General features: G+C 40.2%; 1 protein-coding gene across 3 annotated transcripts in view; it reads left to right on the forward strand.

The window, feature by feature from the left end:
* Positions 1-20699, forward strand: part of SLAIN2 (SLAIN family member 2) — a 40039-nt gene extending 19340 nt beyond the window's left edge. For 2 of the 3 annotated variants that reach the window (XM_086612039.1, XM_086612041.1), the window contains exons 4-9: positions 1174-1335; positions 2542-2901; positions 4770-4907; positions 9904-9981; positions 15845-16163; positions 17926-20699. In XM_086612039.1, the coding sequence (XP_086468165.1) occupies positions 1174-1335; positions 2542-2901; positions 4770-4907; positions 9904-9981; positions 15845-16163; positions 17926-17992 (1124 nt within the window). In that variant the 3' untranslated portion in view covers positions 17993-20699. The remainder of the gene's footprint in view (positions 1-1173; positions 1336-2541; positions 2902-4769; positions 4908-9903; positions 9982-15844; positions 16164-17925) is intronic. The other variant, XM_086612040.1, reaches the window with a different exon arrangement.
* The last annotated feature ends 6943 nt before the right edge of the window (positions 20700-27642 follow it).

Raw genomic sequence — 27642 nt, forward strand, 5'->3', positions numbered from 1 at the left:
TTCTGTGAAGTCTCAACATACGTAAGCAGCTTCTAGAATAGATCCTGTAATTGACTGGGATGCAAGTTGTGTAGTAGATGTTTAAAAGTTAGGTGTTGGTAGTTGTAAAGTCTTTGCAACTACCCTATTGCTTACTAACGGAAACATTTGGTATGAAATGTATCTGTCCGTACCTCTGAGATGTGAACAGTATAATCTAAGGAAGAAGCATGTGTTTTAATTACAGGCATTCCATGAGGCTTTGCAGTCATCAGTGTAAACACTAACTTCTGGCAATGTTTTCTGCCTTTATTCTGCACCATAGACACTTTCTTTGCATTAGAAAAATTGATGCCTGGAACATATCTCTACTCTGAAGTCGGAATGTTGGCTTGTTATATATACTTTAACTCGTTAGCTTGCAGGGAAGATGAAAAAACATTGCATTAACAATCCAACTATTTATAGGCCACTGTGGACTTGTAAAGAGAAGCCTGCACCTCAGTATATTCACCAGAGCCATTACCCAGGTTTTGTTTTAATGTACGTAGCTCTGCTCTGCATTGTGTGCTGCAATGCTGTATCTCCCGGCAGGACAGAGAGATGAAACGTAACTGGCAATGGGGTGTCAGCCAGAAGGCAGCAAACGGGAAGGGTTTTTCTGGTTTGTTATAGTTTAGCAAAGGTGTGTACATAGAACTGCTATTATTTTCAGATAAGCTCTAAGCATTCCAAACTGAATCAATATTCATTGGATCAGCAAGCCCTTATGGTCAAGAAAGATAATAGTAAAACGTATGTCTTATAAGGTAGTGTGCGGAGATGAGAATGAAAGCACAAGTGGAACAGGTACGCAGTTCTTCTTTCTATAAGAGCTGTGCAGACTTCATAGCAGTTGAAACTTGGTACAGGTAGACCAGATTATATGCCATTAATTTGTTTTGCTGCCATTATAATGATTTTGTAAAGTTGCTCATTTTTTAGAAGGTAATGGCTGAGCTGTGTGTGTGTAAATTTTATTTTCAGCCTAGGATTGCAATCAATGTTTCAAGTGGACTGTCAGACTCAATGACTCAGTCGTAATCTCTTTCGAGATTGGTGGTTCTTTTACTAGGAAAGGAAATATACAGCTTGGTGTTTTGTTGTTTTGTTTTTTTTTTTAACACTTCCTATTACATTATTTTCTTTCTGTAGGTCATCTTAAAAATTCAGCAGACAGAAATCCTCCATTAAGTCCACAGTCCTCTCTGGACAGTGAACTAAGTGCATCAGAGATGGATGAAGACTCTATTGGGTCTAATTACAAGCTAAATGATGTTACAGATGTGCAAATTTTAGCACGAATGCAGGAAGAAAGTAAGTATTTTCCGTCCTGAAAATGAAGTGGAGCAGTTGTTCTTTTTTTATTGAATAACTGCAGTAGCACTTGCTTAGCAGAAATGGAAGAAGGCTGTAAATTCTGCTGTGGAGGTACAAACGTAGTTTGAGAAGGCTGGCTAAGGAATTCTGCCTCCAGGATAAGGCAAGGAAGTTGCTATGCAGAAGTGTTCTCTAGGAACAGTAGACAAAAATGTTTGGGAGAGTGTGAATTTGTAGCATGTAATAGAAGCTAAAAGGATGGTTGCTAGACTGGGCTATACTATCCGCCACCAGGCTTCTCAAGGACATACATGCCTTCCTGATGTAATCCAGTCTTATTGACATCAGTGCTTAAACCATGAATTAGATCACCAAAATATGAAGTCAATATGGCAAAGAATAGTTAAGAAAAGCACCTATGTAGATGTCTCTCTGTTATTAGTTGAGACTGTCTTTTTGTCCCTCTGAGACTGCAGGAAGCGGTAGTAATTTCACTTGTCTAACTAGGTGACCTCCAGACTCTTTTATTGCGTACCCCTATCAGTGTAAAACAACCTCAAACACCCAATATATGTATTTTTTTTAATATAAATTGTATACTTGTAGTATTCTACTGTGTATTGCACAAATTACATTAAATAGAAATTTTAAACGGATGATCTACAGATGAAATAAATGGTATTTTAAAAATATTATTTTATTAGTAGTAGAAAATTTTCTTTCTATGCCCCAGCAGATTGTTTTGCCTGCTCCCCACTTGGGAGACCACTGGTCTAACAACGCTAGTTTCTCTAGGAATAGCTTATCATATAGCTTTTTCGTGACATTTACTAAGACATTGCAAGAGACATTTCATTGTGGCTGCTATAATTGTTATAGGATGTTACATCACATCAAAATTAAGATGTAGCCTGTGTTGCTTGTATCCAGCCTGGGAGAGGAGCTGAACAAGTACACAACACACCAATACTGGTGACAGCTGTAGTAGGAAAAGGAACAACCTTGCTTACTTATTTCAAGACATTATCAGCTGGTAAATAACTTTTTTGGTACTAATCTGAAATTAGTTTAATGCCTCAAATAAAAGGAGTTAAGGTGAGTCAAATTTGAGTTTGAGCACTGAGTAGGCATTTGTATGCACTGTCTCTAGTTTGAATCATTTGTGGGCTGGAAGCAAGTAAACAATGTTCTCATTGTTGCCAGGCCTCCGGCAAGAGTATGCAGCAACAGCTTCTCGCCGTAGTTCTGGTTCTTCTTGCAATTCTACAAGGCGAGGCACATTCAGCGATCAGGAGCTCGATGCGCAGAGTTTAGAAGATGAAGAAGATGGCACGCATCACACAGTGCACCCTGCTGTTAACAGGTTCTCACCATCACCTCGCAGTTCTCCCTGGCCTTCACCAAAACAATCTCCAAGGAATTCACCTCGCTCTCGATCACCTGCTCGAAGCATTGAATACAGCAGAGTGTCGCCTCAACCTATGATTAGCCGTTTACAGCAACCTCGTCTTTCGCTTCAAGGCCATCCTACAGATTTGCAGACTAGTAATGTCAAAAGCGAAGGTAAAAAGCTCTGTCTGAAATTGATGACACAAGTAGTTGTGTAGTTCCTGTAGAGGGTTTTGGTCAGTGTGCAGTGCTCAAACTATATGCCTGGGTAACATCATGGTTTAATCTCAGAGTTGTTGAAGAAAAAGCAGAGCAAGCAAAGCTTCAGTCCTACTGGGGAGCTCTTACAGTCAGATGAATTGATAGGCTTATATTTATTTTAGATGTTACCCAGTCACTCTGGGTGTAATTGAGTTTCATGGTCACCGAGTTCTATCTTCGGCAGGCAAATGCACTAAAATGAAGCAGATCCCAAGGGAAACTATCATTCACCAGTAGAGTTAGGCCTTGCAGATGACAGAATAAAATGCAGGGAAAGTAACTGTGATCAGTTAAGAGTAACATGGTAATTTATGCATGCTTGTAGCCTGTGAGATACCTGAATGCTTTCCTCTGGCAGTACAGGTTTCTGAGCTCTTTAAGCATGAACGTAGCCTTAAAAATATTAGTACTTAAGTCATGCATTTGTTGCATGTTTTAGATATCTCAAAACTTTTACTATGCAGACAGCATAATAAAAAGGTACAACATAAAAGCTAATCAATTATATTGTGACTTCATTGAGAATTCCTTTCCCATTCTCTTCTGGGGTTTCATTAAAGTCTTAATGCATGCTAGATGAGCTACAACAAAAATATCCCGTGAGAGGCAAGGTACCAAAAGCTGGTATCCCACATACCAGAGGGATTGAAATAGAGTGTGTGATCATGTGTTTCTGAAACATTTCCAAGGAATTCTCTTGCATTGTTTTTTGTGCAGTTGAGTGTTGCTTGGATATTCAAAGTTGATACAGCAGCAGTCAAAAAGAGTTGTTTTGGATTTTTTTTTTTTCTCTAGAATGGTCAGAGGGAAATTTGATTGACAGGGTTGAACAATGTACCAACTGCATTGCAAAGCAACGCAAGCTACTAAATACAGAAAGTACACTTGTAGGAGTATTCAGCCTGTGAAGACTCTTACTTTTGTTTTGATCTGTAGTGCTTGTGCATGGTTAGTGTACTTCTTTCCTGCATCCCTCTACAGAATCAGGTTGGCCGTTTCATCCTGACAAGGCATCTGCAGTCTTCTATCCACAGTGTGTCATCAACCCAGCTCTGCATGGGTTGGAGATACACAGAATGTCATTAGACTTGAGAAATACTTAATGGCATCTTTTTGTATTCTGTGAGCAGTGGTACAAATTTTAGGAGACCCCTGAAGAATCAGTATTAGCTGAATAGATAGTCAAGTCATATGTGAATGATGAAGCATAACTGGACACTTCAGTAATTTTGAATGCTGTGTATGAAGAGTTTCTTTCCAAGTGGGTAGCTGCTATTTGTTGTATAATGTGCTGACATGGGACTGAGTAGTCCCAAAAACTGACTCAAAAAATTACTATGTGTTTTTAATCTTCAGGCAAGCATCTGTATCATAAATAAATTTCTAGGTAAAGACTTCAAAAACTGTGCAAAACTGCAAATTAGCTTTGCCTATTCAATTTCCGTAACAGCAGAAAAAAAAAAAAAACAGAGAATCATAATCCAGATAAGTTTCAATTTCAAAATATATTATGCTTGACTTTTTTCACCACAGGTGAAAAATGTACATTCTTGATTTTTTTATATAAACATAGATCTGATAGATCTGAGAATAATGTAGAGCTTTAATTCAAGATAATGGAAGAACTGTAATGTAACAAAGCATGCTTTTAAACTGCAGTGTAGTTTTATAAGGCTAACATTTTGTGTCACTTAGATTTGGGGGTCAACAATGGGTTCATAACATGAACTTTGTCTGGCATCAGACTACATATTGTGGTATCTTTGTATTATTTCATACAGAAAAACTAAGGCGTAGTCTTCCAAACCTGTCCAGGACATCTAACATCCAAGCTGAGTCTGTGAAAAACAGCAGAAGTGACTCAAACTTCCAAGTGCCAAATGGAGGAATACCTCGCATTCAACCTCAAGCCTCAGCCAGTAGGTACCTTTAGTGACACTTCAGTGTCTGTTTCAGAATTAAGTGATGGTGCTCAGCTGTCTTCCAGTTTCATGGCAAAGAGAAGCATTGCATGCCACACTGGAGATGCTAATCTTGGTTTTTAATCATACCTGCGTGAATCTGCTTTTTTGTTATACAAAATCTGGTACCGATTATATTCAAAGGATGTCTGATCTCTTAAGGTATCATTCATAGTTTCCTAAAAATATATGTAGAAGTACTATAAAGAGTATAAATACAATAGGCAGACATTTCAGAAGTCATTTATTTTGTGTGATTTACAGAAGGTATAATGGTCTGTACTATTGAATTTTATTTTCAGACTACAAAAACTTACTAGGCTGTGAAAATAGGTACCTAGATGATCTTTATTACTTTTTTTTTAACTAGTGAAACCTGATTTGAAAACATTCATGCAAGTTTAACCCTTGTTTGCAGTTTCTTTACTTCTTTGTTTTGTTACCTGGAAATTATATATTCCGAATTTGCAGATTTTGTTTGCATTTTCAAAATGTCAGACATTTTAGAAAATGTTTGGATGAACCAATGAAACAAATTAGCCCGTTGCAGGGCTAGTGGCTGCTAGTTTGTCCAAAAGTGAACTGCTGATACGAGAATGCTGCTAATCTCACAAGTTTTTTGAAAATGGTGACCTTAAAGAAGCCAAAGCAAATGAAACTTAAATATTCAGTACTTCTTTATATGTCAATATTGACAGTTTCTCTTGTTTAAATGTTTCCTGACCATTTTATTTTAAAACAAGTTTCAGAATTGAATAACCTTGTGTGACATTTTCAAGGGAAGAACACATTATGAATATTATTATGTGTAGAGCTTTAAACTGTAATAGTGCTATGATAAAAGTTCATCAGTAGTCTAAATATTTGACAGGAAATGTAAGATAGTATTTCTGAATAAAACTAATTTTTTTTTTAACCCATTGAACAGTAAAGGCATACTGGCATACCTGGTTGGCCTTGTTAACTGGTCCTTTCAAAATGCAGTTAAATGCAGAATAAGGAATACAGACCATGCTGAAGACTCCAAGATTTCTATCTTTGTAGTGATTCAGACTAGATGTAAGGGTTGTGTGGATAGACAGTCCCAGGCGTGTGACACTGTTGCCAAAGAAGTTAATGTGACCTTGTGGATTGTTTGCATAGGTTACCCCAGCATCCCTTCACCTTGCTTCCTTCTTCCACTATCCATAAACACTCAGAAGGTGGGATTTACAACTGAAAGGGCATGTGTGTAGTTCAAAGGCAGGACTGTTATCTGTTAGGAAGACTTATCAAACTATAAAGCAGTTGGACAGCAGCTCTCCAACTGTGTTACTTTTGTGATAGGAAGAATAATCAGAATGACCTGAAAGAAAATGAAGGAAACGATATTTTTAGTAAAAATCTGTAGACATTTTCTTTCATTTTAAAACTGAGTGAACTGAGAAGGGAAGAGCACAGAGAGCGGCTTAGTTGGCTAGAATGCTATTTCCAATATTAAAAGTATATTCACAGTGAAACTTTATGGAAAGATCAGACAGCAGAAGTTTCTATATTTAATGAGTTACTTCATTGCAGGAGCCAAAGTAGTGTCACTTATGTTTATACATACATAATTTTTTTCAACTTGTGGATGCATTGAGAATCACAGAAACTACTAGGTAAATTTGCTTGTCTTTCATGGGAATCTTTCCCCAAATGTGAACCACTCTAGACCAACTTACATTTAAATGTAAGTGAAATATCATTAATAAAGCCCAGATTTCTAGCTTTTACAGTTTCCCTGCTCTTACAGATATTTGTCAGAGTCTTGCTATTGACAATCGTAAAACGGTTTGTGTATGAAGTCAATGAGTAAGTATCTTTGCTTAGTCTGGATCAAAAAATTTTCTGCAAAACTGTACATTGTATAAAAATTTCCAGAATTGTGTCCTTTTTATTGTATGCTTTTTGTTTTATTGGTTTTATGTTTTGTCACCTTGCACAGAGCACTGTTAAATTGCAGCAAATTTTTGCGTTCCCTTGGCAATGACTTCTGGGTCTTGAGATTCAAAGCTTCCTCATATACCTGCTAGTTTTGCATGAGCTTACCTTTGCAAGGATGCTGGCTTGCCACCCAAGGTCACTACTTTTCTCCTTGTCAAAGATCTGCTGTTTGTTATTTACTTGCACATTTGCTGTGGCTGCAATACTGAACTCGCTGTGGTTGCTGGCATTCAAAAATGAGTTAGGAATCCAGTAAGTTTCTGAAAAGACAATTCCTGTTATGGTTACATAGGCAAATTGTACACGCTTGCTTAAAGATTAGAGGGAGGACTCTTAGAATTTAGAGGTACAACTGTAAAACATGAAAACTTTTGGCATTTATGTTTTAGCTTTAATGTGGTGAAAAATCTAAAATCCCTTTGAAAAGAGATTGAGTGAATTAAGTAGCAGTCGTAACTATTAGAATCTTCATTTACATCTGATTCTCCATGCTCTTATGCAGAACGTACTCTTTTTATATGAAAGCTGTTAAATATTTCATCTTAAAACACTGGAAGATACAGTAATACTTGTGTTCTCCAAGGAACAGGTATCTTTTAGACTTTAAAGTGTTAGAATGATAGGAAGTCTCTGTATTTGGATCCTACAACACATAGATTGTGCAAAGCTGTAGAACTTCTAGAGTGGCTTCCACATAGGAGCTCTGTGCTTTCTGGTCGATTGTGTGTGATACTTTTGTACTTAGCTTGCACTATTAGCACATGGATGTTAAATCTTTAAGCAGAATTAAATGTAATACTTTTTCAAAGAGCTAAGCTGTAGATTGTTCAAACTATTAGTAAGGTAACTAGTCTGCTTGCCAAGATCCAGCTGCTTGGCATGTTCAGAGTGAAAGAAGAAAGTCTATGTTTTGAGGAAACAGAGTATTCTAGTTCAGTTGATCAGAAGTAAACGTACCTACGTGTATTCAGCATGCACCATCTGTGACAGGAAATGTAATAGCATATGGAGCGCTTAAAGAGCAGCAAAGAGTGTGGATAAGCATGCACTCCGTGCTTATCTGAAACTGCGTGCCTCAGCATTGCTCAGATTGCACTGCTTGAAGTTTCTTTTCAGCAATTCAGTGCACAGAATTGTTTAGCTATTGAGTCTCTATTTTCTGGAGCGTCCATTGAGAAGGAAGGAATTTGATACATATTTTTTAAATCCTTTCCATATCATCCCACATCTCTGACTTGCAAGTAGTGTAAACAATGATGGGGGAAGAAATTTAGTGCCATGTGCAGTAGCATATTTAAATCTAACTGAAGGAATTAGGCAAACTAAATTCAAGCTCATAAATTTGAAGGAAGAAGCTGTTCTTCATTTTGTGTGGTATAACGAAAGCACTGATTCAGTAAAAAATGGTATAATGGAATACTTGTGGACAGAAACACTCTGACCAGTGGTCTGCGTCACTAAATTCCTAGGAATTGTGCTCATTTTTAAACATCTTACTGTGCTTAATTGACTGTTTATGGGTATGCCTTAAAAAAAGTTTATAGCAAGACCATGTGCCAGAAGTTGAATAAGAATCGCATATTGCCACGTGCTTTTTTGCGTTAGATTCGAGTTGGTAGAAGGAATAGGGTTTTTATTCTTAATAGCCGCAGGCAGCATTTTATCATGTTTATAAACCCTTTCATTCCTTTTTACTCTTTGTTGAAAATGACAGGTTTTAGTTAGTTATTAAGACTAAAATGAATAGACCACCTAGTCGTATTTTCAGAGTGAAGGTAAAACACATGATGAAATTCTTTTATAGCTCACAAAATATTGTGAATTTTGCACAGACTGAAGGATAGGAAAGGTGATGGCAATCATTGTATGCTATCAAGTTTAGAAAAGGATCAACTAATATTAGTAGCATTCTAATTGCTCTTCCCCTTACTGAGCTTCCTTCTTCAGAATCAGGATCTTTATGCACAGCTGTTCCCCCATCTCTCTTCCTTCTCACTATGGGAATAAGCCTTGCTACTGCAGTCAGTTTTATGCTGGTATAAAACTCCATACACTGAAGTAAGCAGAGATGTTTATTCATACATTACCATTTTAAGAAGCCTTTGTGTAGGCAAAGCTTTATTTCATTGACTACTTTCCTCCTTCCCCCCTTACATATGCTGCGGTGAAAATACACTGAGTCGATCCGTTCTTTCTGGCAATGGGTCATTCTCTCCTTGCCAAGATTCTGCAGCTCTTGGAACATTGGCTTCTCTCTTGGTAACCGGTAGGTAGTGAGGTCATTTCAAGGCAGTATCAGCCCTTGAACATTACTACAAAAAAGGCTGGACATAGGAGCACAGGAGCAATAAAAAGCAATTTCAGTCATGCTGTCTACATGCAGGCAGCTGATAATTCTTAGTGTTATGTCTTCATTTTAAGTTTAAGCCCTCTTGCATACACTTTTGAGGAGAAAAAAAACCTGACATCTCTCAAAATGGCTTATGTGTACATAACTGAAAAATACAATTTGTTTATATGATGATCACATTTAGACAAAGATTTATGCTTTTGTATAGTGTTAGAATACTTTTTGAGAACTTCTTTAAAATGAAAAGTTTAGTCTTGCTAGATCAAATGTGACAGTTTAATTTTCATCTTTGTATCTAATCTTGCACTTGCTGTAGCATGTTTGCTAGGTGGCTTTTTCTCCCTTTGGCGTATTAATTTTTTTTGCCTTTCTGGGCTTTTCGCCCTGCAAGAAGCTATACTCTTACAGAATCTGCACGTTTTGCACTGCAAAGTTTCCGACACGCTCCTCTGTAATTCTGCCATTAAGAGCAAGCACCATTTAAAAAACTCCACCACATCCAGAGTCCTAACAGCTTTTTGAGTGTTTTACTCACTCTGTCCCCTTGACGCTTCACAAGTGGATGCAATTCTGAAATTCCCAGTAAATTTAGTTTTCTTCCCTTCTTAGACAAATATAACACTTCTTGTCTTTCAACAGCTCTGCAAAGGCAGAAAAATTTGCCTCGTGCTGCCTTCAAAACCAAACAGTTTCTTCAAACTCCATCTACAAAAGGAGGTAATTAACTTACAACCTCTTATCAATCTCCAGAAAATCTCAGATAATTGTTCACCTGCATTAAATCTCACATATTCTAGATTAATAAAATTACTGTTGCATGTTGAGATTAACCAAGCGGTCCTTGCTGTATGAAAGTTAACTTTTTGGTCTAAACATTAAAAATACAACCTGGCATCTTATAGGAGAAAAAGTATGAAACTGGATTTTGAGATAAAATCCAAAGATTGGTGATTTCTACCGTTAATCAGGAAATCTGGATTAGAAAAATAGACTTCTGAATATTTGGGAGTCCCCTGTGTTCACTAGGGCTACATTTGAATAGGAATTTTTTAAATTGTTAAGTACAGGGTTTTTTTTTTAAAAAAAAAAAGGTTGTAAAAATTGTTCTTTTTTTGATCATGAAAAAATATGAAGGCAAGTGAGAATATCATCCTTTGTGCTGGAAACAAAAGCTAACAAGTTTATCCTTCAAAAGATGGACATAGAATGTCATCTTGTTTTGCACATACATGCACATGTGCTTGTGCTTCCCCTTTTCCTCTCAAAAATGGGAGACTAACCCAAACATATAGTAATCCAGATTTGTATTTTTTTCTCAAGGAATTAGGGACTATTGTGTATAATATTCCAGTTTGCTAACGGATGAAGTTGGCTTCTTTTTGAGAAGAAAATGAAATATGTTGAGTCTGTAATCCAATTAGACGTGTTTTAACTGATTTTTAATTAATTCTGGCAGCCTTGTATGTGCCACTGCTTCAATTCCACTAAGATAAAACAAGTTTATTATATTAGTTTTAAGCGTAGTTGGTCCTGTTGTCTGTTACAATCTAGAAGATCTCCTTTTAAAGATCATATTTTACTTGAGACCAATTCATAAGCTCTGTGTATCATAAAATTCTTTAAGGGTTGTAAAAGTCCTTCGTGCAGACGCTGAGGGTGGCTGACAAATGCATGTGTTTCTCTCAGTGGTTTAACACCGCTAACTTCTTTGAGTCAACTTCATTCCACGCACAAAGTTTTAGCAAAGTGTAATGACTTTGAAAGAGATTCACATGGGGAATAGAAGGTCCCTAACAGTCTTTGGAATACTTCATACCAAATAGAGAAAAGTTCTCTCAGTCTTCTGCTTTGGCACAAGACTACCATCTCGATTCCTCTGCAAAGCTTTTTGTGCTGTCTTTCCAGTTGGCCCTGCCTGCACCTTCATCTGGGTGTCTAGAACACTTACTAGGTTGTTGGCCTAGTCTGGAGCTGTGGAAACGTACAGAAAATTAACTTCTCTTTGAGTTTATATTATTTGTAAAATTTGATTAAACCTGAAGAGGATGAGGAACCAAGCATGTTGCACTGCCAGCTGCATATTCCAGTTTATAGTTGCTGTCATTCCACACTGCAAATGAGGACCCAACATGTCCTTTTAAGTTATTTGCTATTTTATAGTCCTTGATGTGTTATCTTGCCTCTGATCTGACATTCACAGGAGTACAGAAGCATTATGCAGTAATGAAACAAGACGTTTGTTTCAAAAGAGTAAACAAGAATGAGCAACAATTAGTTTTATTTTCTCAAAATACTGTTCATTACATAGCCTGACACCTTTCACATGCAGACATGGGCTTTTTTTGACCATTTTGAAGAAAACAATTCAAAATACATTCAAATAACTCTTTACCTCACTGAAAGAGATCTGTTAAGGTTTATACAGCAATCCAGTATCAGTCAGATTGTAGAATGGTTTGGATCATCTAATCCAGCCCCCCTGCAGTGAGCAGGGACGTCTTCAACTAGATGAGGTTGCTCAGAGCCCCATCCATCCTGACCTTGAATGCTTCCAGGTATCTACCACCTCTGGGCAACCCGTTCCAGTGGTTTACTACCCTCATTGTAAAAAATTTTGTCCTTGTATCTAGTCTAAATCTACCTTCTTATAGTTAAAAACCATTACCCCTTGTGCTATCACTACAGGCCCTACTAAAAAGTTTGTCCTCATCTTTCTTGTAAGTCCACTTTAAGTACTGAAATACTGCAGTAAGGTCTCCCCAGAGCCTTCTCTTCTGAAGAGAGCAACCCCAACTCTCTCAGCCGTTCCTCATAGGAAAGGTGTTCCATCCCTCTGATAATTTTCGTGGCTCTCCTTTGGACCTGCTCCAACAGGTCCATGTCTTTCCTGCACTGAGGTAACAGAAGAGTTTATCGATTCCCATCGGTTTACCTCAGCTGTTCTTTTGTATCGATCTGAATCATCTCATCATGATGGTTATGACTTAAACTGCATCAGAATTATTCCGGTTTCAAGTTGGTGTGCAGCGGCTGACCTTGGGGTTGCAAGCCCGATAAGGTAGTAGCTTCACAGCTTCCTACTTTGCCAGGTGGCGATCTCTTGCTCCCTGCCCAGAATCCAGGACAGAATTCAGAGAGGGTGGGAAATCTAAATGTCGTGACTGCACAGTGCCATTTATTTTTATTGTAGCAGATGTTTTAATTGTATTTGATTCTAGTTGTTTGGTTTCTAAGGAGATAAGAGTTCTGTGAAGTTGTTAAGTACTAGCCCTACCCGTTTATTTGTTTTTATTAAACATGGATCAGCTCAATACTGCACATGGGTATACAATTATCAAACGGTCTTCCACTAAGGCAGTATCTCACTCTTCGTGATCCTGTCTTACAAATAGGCCAAACTGAGTTTTATTAAATATCCAAAACTGCTCTAAGACAAAATTCTGTATGTGTAGAGCAGAATTGTTTGGCATTTTGCCAGAGATTACATCATGTGGACTGCTTTGGAGATCACAGCACATTAGAAGACAATTCTTTCCTTTATGTACAAGAATGAATACAGCTCCCAGCAATGTCTGTAATGCTGTGCTGACAGGAAATGTTTTATGAATTGACAGCTCAAGTTGGAAGCATTATAAAATATGGTCAACAGAAAACTGGAGAATGGAGAGGACTAATTTACTGGATGCTTTATTTCACTGGGAATGTGACAAGCTTTCTTCAGTTACAACTCTTCATTGCTTATATTCTGTACCTAAAAACCTTTTCCCCATTGTGCCTACACGAGGCCCAAAGCTGTATTCAGTTTTTTCACACTGGCATTGGCTCTGTTGGTCAGTTGCTAACATGATGCTGTATTTGTGTTCCAAGCAAGTAGTGCTTGTAGTGAGAAGTTTAGTGATACAAGCTCCCTATGTTTACACTGTACAATCACTTAGAAATTTGGCAGATTCGATTGTACCAATGTTACAGGCAATGTCACATTTTTAAAACTTCTAATATGTAATCTATCTTAGTCCTAGGAGCACTTCACTGCTCTTCTTGTCCAGTCATTCTGCTGTTAATGCTTTCTTTAATCCATCCCTCTGGCTTGACACCAAGGTTTTTAATTTAAAGGTTTTTATTTGTTCTCCTCACTATTTACCAACTGTCATGTATTGTTGACATCTCTGTCACCTTTTTTGTCAGCTTTTCCCATGAGCGGCTTCATGCTGTGTTTGATATCACTGTCAGTGGAAAGGCCCTCTCGGATAATCCAGAAAGGAATCAAATTCAATTCACATCTGTAATGAGGCATGTATTAATCTTCTTAGACATCCCCTACAAGAAATGGCTTCAAAATACAACCAGAAAACTACCACTTCCTCTGTACCCCATTTAGGATGCTACGTTCATGTCATTACTCTTCTCTCACTCCTCATGTTCTTAGTGGACCTACCTTGTAAACTATAATAAAAGCTATGTGAAGGACCATCTTTATGTACAACATCTGACAAAGAGGACGCAGCTTTGGTCTCTGTGTAAAAAAGTTTATTTAGCGGAGGAAAGAACAGTTCCTACAGATTGACATGTGATTTTGTTTTACTTACCTGATTGATCTGATTGTCCTATGTTGACTGTTACTGACCCACCCTAATCAGTTGGAAAAGCTGGTGAAATTCCATTCAAGTGTTAAGATGATGGATTAGTTTAAGTATTCTGTTTAGTGATACATTATGCATAATTTGAAAATATTTTTCATCCTCATGAAGGTGCTTAGGTTTGACGTTACCAAAGAACTGTTGAATATTCTGGCTTATTAACCTTTCCCAGAAAGGACTTGATAAAGATCTTACATACCACCTCAGATACAAAGTATTTGAATACAGACATGAGTTATAGTGATTGTTTAGATAACGTTTGTAAAAAGAGCAAGACTATAAATTGTTTTAGTTGTCTGGTTTAAGTTTCATGGCAGCACCTTAATCTCTTTGGTGTTGGAGGTTGGCTGACCCTATCTTTTTTTCCCCATCAGCCAATAATTCTGAGATATGACCATATCTTTAGGTGAATTCTAATTCAAAGGATTTGGTTAAAAAGAACAACATATGTCACGTTATGACACAAGATCAGGTCAACAGAGCTTAGGGAGCAATTTGACCAGTCTACCGGCTTCCCAAGAAAGATGAGACCCTTATACCCAACTCGCCTGCCCCCCTGGGCAGCCCGCTAAGTTGGAGGGTGTTCGCCTGACCTATTCAGGGGCCTCACAGGCAGCACGATGGGCCAAGCCCCTTATGTTCTCTGTATCAGTTATGAAGTTTCCAGAAACTTATATTTATATAAATTTCATTACATATGCTTGTGACAGAATACAGATTCAAAGATAGCCAGTGATAGGTACTGACTGCGAAACCAGATTTGATTTGGAACAATATAAAACCAGAACTGATCAGTGATAATTCTCAATAGCTAGCAAGGTGTTAGTAACTAAGTGTGCGTAACACAGAGCTCTTACCCAACAGGTGTCCCTGTGTGGGGGGAAGAGAGGTCCAGCCCGTCGACTGATCCCAGATGTTCTGATGGAGGTCTTCACCCAACACCCCCTTTCTCTTAAACCATTTTTATGCTTTTAGATGAGGCTTGAGTGACTCTAGTCAAGTGTATCTTTGCCAGGATTGGTAGCTTTTGGGATGGAGGTGTGATTTGGTATTATAATGATATTATAATGAGCAAAATTCACCCCAAAGGCCAGCCATTTGGCAACTTGTTGAGTATCGACATGTCCAAATGGCCCAGGTGAATGCTTGGCTAGGTACTCTGTCCATCACCATTGTTGAGGCCAGGGCCGCGATCCGTTTTTCTTGACAGCTGTGTGGTTCCCTTTGCTAGCCATTCTATCCCTGAGAACAGGGACGAGCCATGGTACCTTCGTACCACTCTGCTCCCCATTTCAGGGACATTGCACGTCCTGTTCGGCCAGGGCAGGCCTTGGCCATGCCAACCGCATTGTGTTCCCAGGAGCAGCAGCCGCGCCTTGCCTCAGAGCTACCTTTAGTATTGCAGCTTTTGAGCTGAACTTTGTGAAGCAGTACTTTTTCCACTTCCCCAATTTGGGTTATTTTCCCACTTAATAAAAGAAACACTAAGATGCTCTGTGCTCAGAATTTCATCATTAAAGGCTAATAGATATACACTTTGAATCTATTTAAAGACTATCATGCTAGAATACTGTATTCTTCAACATGTTCTTTCGGGGATGGGAATTAGGTTCACATATTTCTGAAGCAGTTAAATTTCTTCTTAAGAAATACGTTCGCCTCTCTTTCTTTTGACTTGACTGATATAACAGTTAGAGCCTTACTAGTATTACTTATAAATCCAGATAAATAAATATTTGTAGTAAGCAAATGGGGCAGTAGAGTTACGATATCAAAAACACATGACAAAGAGGACATCTGAATTCCTGTTTCTCATTGCTGCTTGATTGGCTGTATTCCATTATACATTCCATATTGTTTGAATTTTCACGTGATTTCCTGTTTTTAATTCTAATTTTACTGAAAATTAAGCTTGAAAGTAACTTCTGTATTTTCTTTTCCAGTACCTTCTTCAAGTAAATTCCGCTCACCTGCAGCACCATCTCCTCTAGCTCTCCGACAACCAGTGAAAGCATTTAGTAGCCATGGACCTGGTTCTATTGCTTCTCCAGAAGCCACGCAGCTGACACACAGTAGTTCTTCACCAGGGCCTCTTGCAGCCCAGAGTTCAGGCTTGCCAAGCCCTGCCAGCAGTATTAACAGTACTACTCTTACCAGACCGGCAGGGACGGCAGGGATGAGGAGTGGTTTACCCAGACCCAGTGCCCCTTCCACGGGGGGCATCCCAGTGCCTCGTAGCAAACTTGCACAGCCTGTTCGCAGGTGAGTATGTGACAGGCAGTTTTAGTTTGAAGTTTTCGTAATTAATTTTGTACATTGTCTATTTGTGCTCCTTCCTGCAATTCTTATTTTTATCTCAATGTCTTTAGAGTGGAAATGGAGACCTCCGCATGAAGTGTTTGCCTATGTTTTCAAAATAATTTTGAAGCAAAACTGAGAGAAAAAGGTCCTTGAATTAGAGAGTGAAGGTGAAGGAGTGAAAATGAATAACGAAAGACACTGAACTAAGGAAATATAAAGTATCGTAGTCTGGGCTGAGAAGGCAGTAAGAATTTGTCTGCATGTGGTAAGAAGTTACCAAGTGAAAATTCATTTGTTCCAGTGAGTGACATGTTCTGAAGTCAGTAATCCATAAATCAAGCAGTGGTACCATGGTGGGAACAGTTTCTCTCTTTGGGCAGCTAGAAACTTTAGGAGGGAAGACCCGTGAGGACAGAGGAGGCATCCATAGCATTTGCTAAACTTAACGTAAAAATCAATGGAGTAAACCCATAGGACAAACCAGAATTTTCAGTTCAAACATAACCTCTGTGCCAGCACCCAGCTTTACGAGTTGCTTTATGTCAGAGTGCTTTGGAAAACAACCACAAGAGAGATTAGGGGCAACGGATTTAAACTGAAAGAGGGCAGACTTAGGTTAGATATAAGAAAGAAATTCTTTACATTGAGGGTGGTGAGGTACTGGAACAGGTTGCCCAGAGAAGTTGTGGATGCCCCATCCCTGGCAGTGTTCAAGGCCAGGTTGGATGAGGCTTTGGGCAACCTGGTGTAGTGGAGGGTTTCCCTGCCCATGGCAGGGGGGTTGGAACTAGATGATCTTTAAGGTCCCTTCCAACCCTAACCATTCTATGATTCTATGATTAAGTATGAAGTGGAAAGGCTGCATGGATGGTTTGTCTTAAGGAGGATCAGAAGGAAGCGATGCATAATTTACGGTATGTACTCTTAATGCCACACTAACGTGGATTTTCACTGAAGTCTCACGTGGAAGCCAGCTGACATAAAGAAGGAGTCATACATGACGAATACTAAGAACCCCCTTAAACAGAAAGGATAACCAGTTGGTCTCCAGTAGCACAGAAAAGATGAAACAGCCATAAAAAACAAAGCGGAGGAGTTCTGTTCTGCAGTGAGTGCTGAGCAAGGGAGTGACAAGTGGCTGTCACCATACTGACTGAGTCAGTAGTATGAAACCACGTAATAAACAGTAGTTGGTTTTGACAGGAAGTTTTTAATAGTAGCAAAGTATGATTGTGTAAATCACAGGTTGTCTAATAGAAAAGCGTCTCACTTCTAAACTTACGCAGCTGTTTTTTTGGAAGTTTACATACATAATGCAGTATCTGTACGCAATGCAATAATGAAGTATCTATGAACGTCAAGATTTTGATGTAAGCAAAATCTAATACTCTAAACAAGGACTTTCCTGTTTCTACATCTCTGGAAAAAAATGGCCTGCTTTTAGATGGCAGCAGATTAAGTTTGTATTCTCACAGAATACGATAGCAGAGTTTTCTGTCTCTTTATGCAGATTTTTTTTTTTGACATGGTAATCGCCAAGATATAACACACAGAACTTGAAACTGAAAATACTCTGGGGTTTATGTTAAGTAGACTGTATTGCAGAGAAGTAATCGAGTGAAATGCATCTTTCAATTATTTACAAAATGTTGAAATTGATATGTATTGTAGATGGAGACTTCAGCAGGTACGTATGAAACTGAAAAATATCTTTTTATTTCAGATCATTACCCGCTCCCAAAACCTATGGCAATGTGAAAGACGAGAGTTGGAAAGATGGCTGCTACTGAACTGCAAAGCTTAATGCAAAGTTCCAGTGCTCATGGAAGCTTCCTCACCAGGCTAAAAGACAGCTTGATTATACAAACTGTTCAGATGTGACTTTTGGGATTTGTAAAAATTCCAGACCTCTCTGTCTCTAATTAGCACAAACTGGCAGAGATTATAAAGCAGCACTTTAATGACATCTAACATCAGATGTTTGGTGATCATACAATCACTTCTGTGTTAAATTGCTATCCATTCTGAGTTTGTTTGGAGTTTTTTGCTTGCTAAAAATGTATCAATATGAGCATTTATGACAGTGGCCAATGTCTGGGCAAAAACCTAACGAATGCCAAAGAAATGCCCATCTTGAAAAACAGCAAGTATAACAGTCAACTTACATTGTCCAAAACTTCACTTTCAGCCTGATTTAATTCAGCAGAAAGATTGGCAAATATGTACTATTGAAACAAGACTACGTTAATCAGAGCTAATGTTCTGATTGTAGACTGCTACAGTGCTAGTGAAACTTTGCTTTTAACAATTGTGTGAGATTCTCATTAGGGAAAGTGGTACGTACATCCTTCAGAAAGAATCAGAAGTTACTCTGGAGCGTTAGGCAGAACAGTAAGTAGTAGCCATGGCTTTTATTAACATTAAAGGTTTGAATGTAGCAGACACACACAAATGCAATAGTATAGATTGCATCTTTCCTATTTTGATTTATCAGCTTTACATGCTCTTACATGTTTGATTGCCAAAAGGGCTTATTATCAGTTGTACAATCTTTCTAACCTTAAAGTTCCTGGCTCAGGAAAGATGGCCTTTGCTATTGTAGCCACATTTTTAACACATGGCTTGCTATTCGGGGAAAACTTTTTTATAGCAGGTTTCCTTAAAAAGGTAAGAGCAAGCAGTAACGTTAATTTGTTCTAATACCATACCCTATGCTTGTAGCCTGGAGCAACTGTAAATGCTGGTAGCTAAGAAGAAGGAAACACAACTATGCACTTGTAACATACAAATTTTAAGGTAATGAGTTGACTCTTGATGCCAAATGATATTCATTTAGGTGATGTTCCATGGTATGAGGGAGTTTTCTGTATCCTATTTTTTTACTTTCATCCATTTCTTAAATTGGTTTATTTTAAATTGTAAATATTTTTACAGAAGATATTGCCCATATAAGTGTGTTTAAATATGTACTTTGCCTTACATATGTGTATCTTACATTACTGGTAACAGAGTATGAAACCTGCTATGTCTGTTTACAAGCTATGAAATTCCTCTGGTGGCTCTGACTTCGAATTCTAACGCATTTTGCGCAGAACAACTCATTCATATAACTAGCATTTGAACCATTGTTTTCCGTTTTGGAAGAAATCATGCAGACATTCGTAACTAAAGTTGTATTGGGTGGGACTAGTTAAATGGAAGGGTTTTTGTTTGGAGCTTTTTCAGTATATTGGATGTACAGTTGATGAAGTAAGAGGATGTGAATGGTATATCCTTTGTGCAATGACTGACGAACACTACAAGTTGGATTGGACGGTAGGTAGCCTTCAGCCCCGTTAGTATCTGAGTTTGGAACTGCTGGTGTATTTTGACTTCCACCACTAAGAGGATAACTAACCCTGAAATTCCAGCACTTGAATTTTAGGCCAGCATTAACATATTCCTGGATGAAAAGCCATGCAATACTACTTGACTTGGAAAAAGCCAAATAGGAAGGAGTGGAGACTAATTTGCAGCTCTGATTACTCAAGCAGACTTTGGGTTGATGACTGACTTCATGCTCTAGACCAAGATCCGTGCTGAGACTTTGCAGTCAGGATATCAAATATACTGTAATTTTCAGTAAGATTTCAGCAGGGGTAAAGAAACTAGCTTGCACCAGTAGACCAGTACATACCACTAATCACAGAATCATAGAGTGGTTTGGGTTGGGTTGGAAGGTGCCTCAAAGATGATCTAGTTCCAACCCCCCTGCCATGGGCAGGGACACCCTCCACTAATGTGGCCTCATGTCATTCACTGGCACAGATACTGGATGTCAGTATCTTATGTCACTATGGGGCAGAAGAGAGAGATAGATAATATGCACAAATTCTTGTTAAAGCCTGAATTTTAACATTTCAGCATTTTACAAAGCAATGCTGCAGTCTTCATTAAAAAAAAGATGAATTTTAATTGGTGGATTTTATCAAACACTTGATTGACTTATAAATTTTTAAAGAAGTCAGTTTAGATGACGATATTGGGGGGGTTTACCATGGCTGCATCAAACTATTGTATACGTTTCCTTAAGTTAAGTAATTCATCACTTGGGTAAGTTCAGCTTAAGTTTTATAAGGATTCTTTTCTCTGCTGTTCTCCCCCTGAAATAGAGCAAACGACTTCCTGAAAAGACAGACTGTCTGTTTACTAGAAAGCCTTTGTGCATTACCAGTTTACTGATATCAGGAAATCATGGGGCTCTGTGTTTAGAGATTAACTGCAGAAGTGTGGAAATATGGATTTGATAAACTAGTGCCTATGATTTACTTAACTTATGTTTGATATAGTAGTAAGGGTTTTATGAATGTGGATTACTTTTTGTGCCAACAGCTCGGAATTGTTGTATGTGTGTAGGCAGAAGGACTTGTTCTGCTTCCAAAGTTATTTAATTTTTTTTGTTTGAATGTTTTTGTAAGTGTTAAAAGTGTAAAAAAAAAATATATAAAATATTCTTACCACAAAATACTTCTTGGATCATTATTTTTATAACAAATTGTTTTTAAAAGCTTTTAGAAATTTAGAAGGTATTGTTTTAGGGCTTTTTGGTTGGGTGGTTTTTCAAGAACCGTATTCACTTTTCTAGAAGTTACCCACTTCTGCCCCCTGTAATTCATGAACTGAGTACAACGCTGTATTTGGGTGAAATCTGTGATTTCCTTGACTGAGATAGGCTTGTGCTGTGCCTCTGCTCTGGAAGGATGATGCATAATTCATAAGTATGTGAAAAACTGCATTCTGAATTTTCATCCAGTCTCATTTGTTTGTCCAAGTCTAAGTACACAATCTGCCTTTCATTTTTACAGGGTTTGTGCTCACCGCAAACCACCACGTGAAACGAGTTTTTCATTTTGAAATTTCTCGAATTTATGCAGAAAATAGAGCAACGTAGTAAGCCTTCTTTGAATTGTTGAGTACACGTTTTATCTAGCTTATATATGAATGCCTCGATCTTTTGGCTCACATACAAGCAAGTTTGTTTTGAATTTGGTAACTTCCTACAGGCTGCATTTTGCTACAAAGCAGCATACCCAGTAGTAACGTGAATGCCATCCTTTTTTACCTTGCTATTAATAAAGTTAAGCTAGGCTTACTTCTATCTGGAGGCCACTTAAATCTGTTTCACAAAAGTTAACCCATGAGGCTCGCTCGGAATTGTTTATCCCAGCGTAGGCCCCGATTCTATAATTAAGCCAGTAGATTAACATGTTTCCCCCGGGTTAGCTGACGGACGGACGGACTGACTGACGTAGAGCTGGTCTCACACCTCCTGCTTCTGAAACACGATCCACCCCCCCTCCCTTCAGCACGTTTTAGCTGAGCAGTCAGGCACCACCTGCCCCGCACCCCTTCAGGAAAACAGAGCAGTGTCAAACTCACAGGCAAGTCATCACCTTTCCCGCTTCTCTTTTAGTGGGTTTCTGTAACGAGCTCTTCTATATTAAATGACTGTGTATAATTAGCACCATCATTATCACAAGGCTAAAGATAGAAATATTGTTTCTGAAGTTCTCTTATTTTGAGAGAAGGTATGATAGCACCTTGAGATTTGGTTTAGAAGTGCCAGGTCATGTTTTATTCATACTGCGTTGCCCTCTAGGAGTCTGATTGCAATGGTGAAGAAAAATAAGCAATGAACAAGTGAAGAGGCAGAAGGGTGAAGTTGCTTATGCTGCTGAAGTCTTGGGGTGGCTGCAGAGCATAGAGTTTTGATCATTTAAAACCAATTTTTAAATACAAATATTTCTGAGAAAGAAAACAGATGTGGGAAACAAACATGACAGTGATATGTCTTTAGCTCTCCTTGATCTGTAAGAATGGGAGTAAACAAGGGGGTTTTTAAATTTTTACTTTTTAAGTAAAACAGGTGTGATATGAGGTAGCTTTGATGTAAAAAACAAACCACAAACCTGCTCTTGACTTGGGTATTTTGGCCATCCTCTAGTACGAGGCTGACACCTACAGGCAGTCTGTTTGTAGTAGCCTTGTTTCAGGAAGATGAGGCTGGGATTCAGGCACTCTCTGGAGTATCCATGTCTTACACAGAACTTCATGGTAAGGAAGATGCTCTCTGCTCAAAGAGTTAAAGAACTGAAAGGAGCAGATGCCATTAGACTCACTTTCCACAGGATTGTTTTATCATGGTATTTTCAGCCCTGGTATCTCACACAGTTGCACTGTGCCTCGCTGGCCCCCCCACACTAAGTAATAAACTCTGTTGCCACTACAGGAAGTGCTTCCATGACACAAAACATAACTGTAGCGATCAAGCTCACTTGCAGATCTTCAGCAGAATTTAAAGCAACAGGTAGCTAAAATGATTCCTTACCAGCAAAGTGCTTTTTCGATTTGGCACATCTTCCATGCCTGTTACAACCAGTGAATTAAAAAGAAAATTAAAAAATTACTAGCTCTGAAAGCTGGAAAGCCTGACATTCTCTATGCAGTGTGGCACTCTCACAAAAGTAGATTCTGTCTTTCACAAGATGAAGACTAAACAACAAAAGATACTTCTGTTGTAAGCTCCGAGCCTCCTATCATCAACATAAACATAGGTAATCATGTAACTCCTTTTTCTTTTGGAAAATCATTTTAATACCTTACAAAGGTATTATGACATTAGGAAAAGAAACATCCGGACTATTAAGAAAGATCTCAGGGTTTTGGGAAGAATGTTGAAGGGATCAGGGGCCCAAGTAATATTCTCTTCTATCATACCGACTCCAGGACATGACACAGGATGGAAAACAAAGATCGAGGATTTAAATAACTGGCTACAAAAGTGGTGTGAGGAAAACAACCTAGGCTTCTTTAACCACGGGCTGGCCTTAATGCCAGATCTTCTATCTAGGGACGGGGCGGGTTTGTCTCCACGGGGGAAAAGGCTGCTCGCTACAGAACTAGCTGGGATCATCAACAGGGCTTTAAACTAGATGTGAAGGGGGTGGGGGGTATTGTCAGACTTAGAGGACTAACAGCCGAGGACGGCCCTCCATTGTCTGAAGAAAGGAGTGTAGGCAGGTGCCTTCGGCCTGCTGCCTCAGTGATAGTAGGGGGTGATATGTGTAGTCAAGAGCAACACACAAGTTGCCTAGAGGTTAAAGAGAATACCAAAAATAACAGCTCAGGTAATAAAACTTCCCCCCCTAGGGGTGCTGTGGGGTCGAAACCCCAACTTACGTGCTTCTATACGAACGCACGCAGTATGGGCAATAAACAAGAGGAACTGGAAGCTCTTGCTATCCGGGGAAACTACGACATAGTTGCCATCACTGAAACATGGCGGGATGACTCGTATAACTGGAGTGCTACCATGGATGGCTACAAGCTCTTCAGGAGGGATAGAAGAGGTAGAAGGGGTGGTGGGGTTGCCCTGTATGTAAGGGAAGATCTAAACTGTTTAGAGTTAAATGTTGGGGATGACCTAGTAGAATGTCTGTGGGTGAAAATCAAAGAGGGGCCTATGAAGGCGGATATTGTAGTGGGTATCTGCTACAGGCCACCCTATCAGGACAGTGAGACTGATGAGCTATTCTTTAAACAACTGGGGGAAGTCTCGTGCTCACTAGCCCTTGTCCTTATGGGTGACTTTAACCTGCCTGATGTCTGTTGGAAGTATAACATGGCAGTCAGGAAACAGTCTAGGCGGTTCCTGCAGAGTGTGGAGGACAACTTCCTCTCACAACTGGTTAGTGAACCGACTAGAGAAGGAGCTCCCCTAGACCTGCTGTTTGTGAACAGAGAAGGTCTTGTGGGAGATGTGAAGGTTGGAGGACGCCTGGGGCTTAGTGACCACAAGATAATAGAATTCTCAATTCTAGGGGAAGTTAGGAGGGGGAACACTAAAACGGCCAAGCTGGACTTTGGGAGAGCTGACTTTGGGCTGTTTAGAAGTCTGGTTAACAAAGTCCAATGGGAGACAGCTCTCAAGGGTAAGGGGGCGCAGGAGGGATGGTTACTACTCAAAAAGGAAATTCTGGAGGCACAGGAGCGAGCTGTCCCTGTGTGCCGGAAGTCGAGCCGCCGGGGTAGAAAACCAGCTTGGATAACAAAGGAGATTTGGGAACATCTCAAAAGAAAAAGGGATGTCTACAAGTCTTGGAAGAATGGGCAGGCATCCAGGAATCAATACAGGGAGGAAGTTAGGGCATGTAGGGAGATAATCAGGGAGGCAAAAGCCCAATTGGAACTTAGACTAGCCAGCTCCGTAAGGGACAACAAAAAGTCTTTCTATAAATATATTAATAACAAAAGGAGGGCTAAAGATCACCTCCAGCCCCTACTGGACTCAGGGGGTACGTTAGTCACTAGGGATGAAGACAAGGCTGAGGTCCTTAATGCCTTCTTTGCCTCAGTCTTTAATAATAAGGTCAGCAGTTCCCAGGTGAGCTGGCCTTCGGTGTCTGAGTGCAGGGAGGGAGAGCAGATCGAAGCTCCTGTGATCCAAGAGGAACGGGTCAAGGATCTGCTCCTTCGGCTGGATGCCCACAAGTCTATGGGGCCTGATGGTATCCACCCGAGAGTCCTGAGAGAGCTGGCGGATGTCATTGCCAAACCCCTGTCCATTATCTTTGAGCAGTCTTGGCTCACTGGGGAAGTTCCGCTGGACGGGAGGCTGGCGGATGTTACCCCCATTTACAAAAAAGGGCGGAAGGAGGATCCGGGGAACTACAGGCCTGTCAGTCTGACCTCGGTGACGGGCAAAGTCATGGAACAGGTTATCTTGAGTGCTATTAATGAGCACATACAGGTTAACCGGGTGATCAGGCCCAGTCAACATGGGTTTATGAAAGGCAGGTCTTGCCAATCAAACCTGATCACCTTCTATGACAGGGTGACCCGCCTGGTTGACAAGGGAAGGGCTGTGGATGTAGTTTTCCTGGACCTCAGTAAAGCCTTTGATACAGTTTCTCATAGTGTTCTGGTGGAGAAACTGGTAACTGCTGGCCTGGATAGGCACACCCTCCTTTGGGTTAAAAACTGGCTGGATGGCCGGGCCCAAAGAGTGGTGGTAAATGGGGCTAAATCCGGCTGGAGGCTGGTCACCAGTGGGGTTCCCCAGGGCTCAGTGCTGGGTCCAGTTCTGTTTAACATCTTTATCAATGACCTGGATGAGGGGATTGAATGTACCCTCAGTAAATTTGCGGATGACACCAAGCTGGGAGGCTGTGTTGATCTGCTCGAGGGTAGGGAGGCCCTTCAGAGGGATTTGAACAGACTGGATCGTTGGGCTGAGGCCAATGGCATGAGCTTTAATAAGGCCAAGTGCAGGGTCCTTCACTTGGGGTATAAAAACCCCAAGCATCGCTATAGGCTCGGGGAGGAGTGGCTGGAGAGCTGCCTGGCGGAGAAGGACCTGGGGGTGTTGGTTGACTACCAGCTTGATATGAGCCAGCAGTGTGCCCAGGTGGCCAAAAAGGCCAATGGGATACTGGCGTGTATCAAGAATAGTGTGACCAGCAGGAGGAGGGAAGTGATCCTGCCCCTGTACTCGGCACTGGTGAGGCCGCACCTGGAATATTGTGTCCAGTTTTGGGCCCCTCGCTTTAAGAGAGATATTGAGCTCCTGGAGCGAGTCCAAAGAAGGGCAACTAAACTGGTCAAGGGGCTGGAAAATAAAACTTATGAGGAGCTGCTGAGGGAGTTGGGGCTGTTTAGCCTGGAGAAGAGGAGGCTGAGGGGAGACCTGATTACAGCCTACAAATACTTGAGAAAAGATGGTGGGGAGGTAGGGGAGGGGCTCTTTACATTAGCGATGGGTGATAGAACAAGAGGAAATGGGCATAAGCTTAGTCAGGGGAGATTCAGGTTGGATGTTAGGAAGTATTTCTTCTCTGAAAGGGTTGTCAGCCACTGGAATAAGCTGCCCAGGGAGGTGGTTGAGTCCCCATCCCTGGATGTGTTTAAGAATAGGGTGGATGAGCTACTTGAGGATATGGTTTAATGGGTATTAGGGATGGTTGGACTCGATGATCTCTAAGGTCTTTTCCAACCTAGAAATCTATGAAATCTATGAAATCTATGAAAGGTAAGGCTTAAAAGAGAAGGGCCTGTGATGCCTTCTCCCCGCAGAGTGTTCAGCCCTCCTTGCTGCTTTTAACTGGTCCCTGAAAGCATACTTCCCTTGTCAGCTACTTGCAGCAAGCGAGACTCAAAAACCAAGCACAGTGGGAATGAGGGGTACATGCCTTACTGAGAAGATGACTGTGTGGTCCATCCCCAGCGGTACCTGACTTTTGGTCAGCTGCACAACACACCATACAAACTATGAATTCTTCTGTTCTTTTCCATTCTCTTTGCCAAGATTTTTTTGAGACTGTGGTCAAATTGTGACTTTTCACGGCCCTGCTGTGAGAGGCTGTTTAAAAACCTCGCTAGTACAAACAGCTCGGTTTGATGTCAGACAAACTACTCCCCCCACCCAGCACATGGTCTCAAAAAGCCTGACACCAGCTCAACTTCGAAGTCAATTTGGGAGATCCTTAGCGTAGTGTAGTGGTCAAGTTTTCCTGGAGCTGTGTCCATTGATCAAACTGAAATTAAAGGGATCAGTTCTCATGTGAATGATAGCTCGTTTCTGAGGACATCAGCATTTCTTGCTCTGACATAGCTATTTTCTTGCTAAAAACATCTGGTTCAGTTAGTCAAGTAGTACAATTCTGTGTTGGTTTCCATGCAAGTTTGCTTTTTTGCGTTCAAGAAAAGCATTCGTCGAGCAATTCAGCCAGTTTGTAAGGATGGTTACACGTCTTCAAAAACATTAAAGCAGTCCATCTTGTGGTTTGGGGATTTTTTTGCATGAAAACTCTCTGTATAGTAACAGAAAGATGAATAAGGACACTCGTGTCCTGTGGTTTTCCCTGCCTCTGTCCCACCCAGGAAGAAAAGGTGCTTATAAATGTGGGAATTAGGTCAACAATAACTTGCCTTGGGACTCCCCACGGCCTTAGCTGCTTAAAGCTGCACAGGTGAATGAGTGAACAAGAAATGCCTGGGTTGTGACATGCTGGTGGTGGGACTGTGGGCAGGGAGACGGGCACGCTGGGCTTTCCCCGGCCTTGTGCTCCTCCCAGGCATCCCGCCTTGGCCACGGACAGAGACGGGCTGCTGGGCTGGACTAGGAGCCCCCTGCTCTAACCCCAGCACTACTGCACTTGTACTAGCTGCTAGCAGTCTCCCATATTTGTCTCAATTCTTAAGTTTTTAGTTTCCCTCGCTGTTATCAGCAAACAAATCTGTACAAGCCATTACGTGACTGATCTTTATTCACCTCCCTTTCGTTCAGCAGGGATAATGCTACCATATCATTTCACAGCTGCTGCTTCTCTCTCTGGGCTTCAGATGGGTGCCAAAATGCTGACAGGAGAAAGCAACTGTCCTGGTTTAGCCCAGCTGGCAACTA

Source organism: Tauraco erythrolophus, chromosome 5, assembly GCF_009769465.1.
Source record: "Tauraco erythrolophus isolate bTauEry1 chromosome 5, bTauEry1.pri, whole genome shotgun sequence".
NCBI lineage: Eukaryota > Metazoa > Chordata > Aves > Musophagiformes > Musophagidae > Tauraco > Tauraco erythrolophus.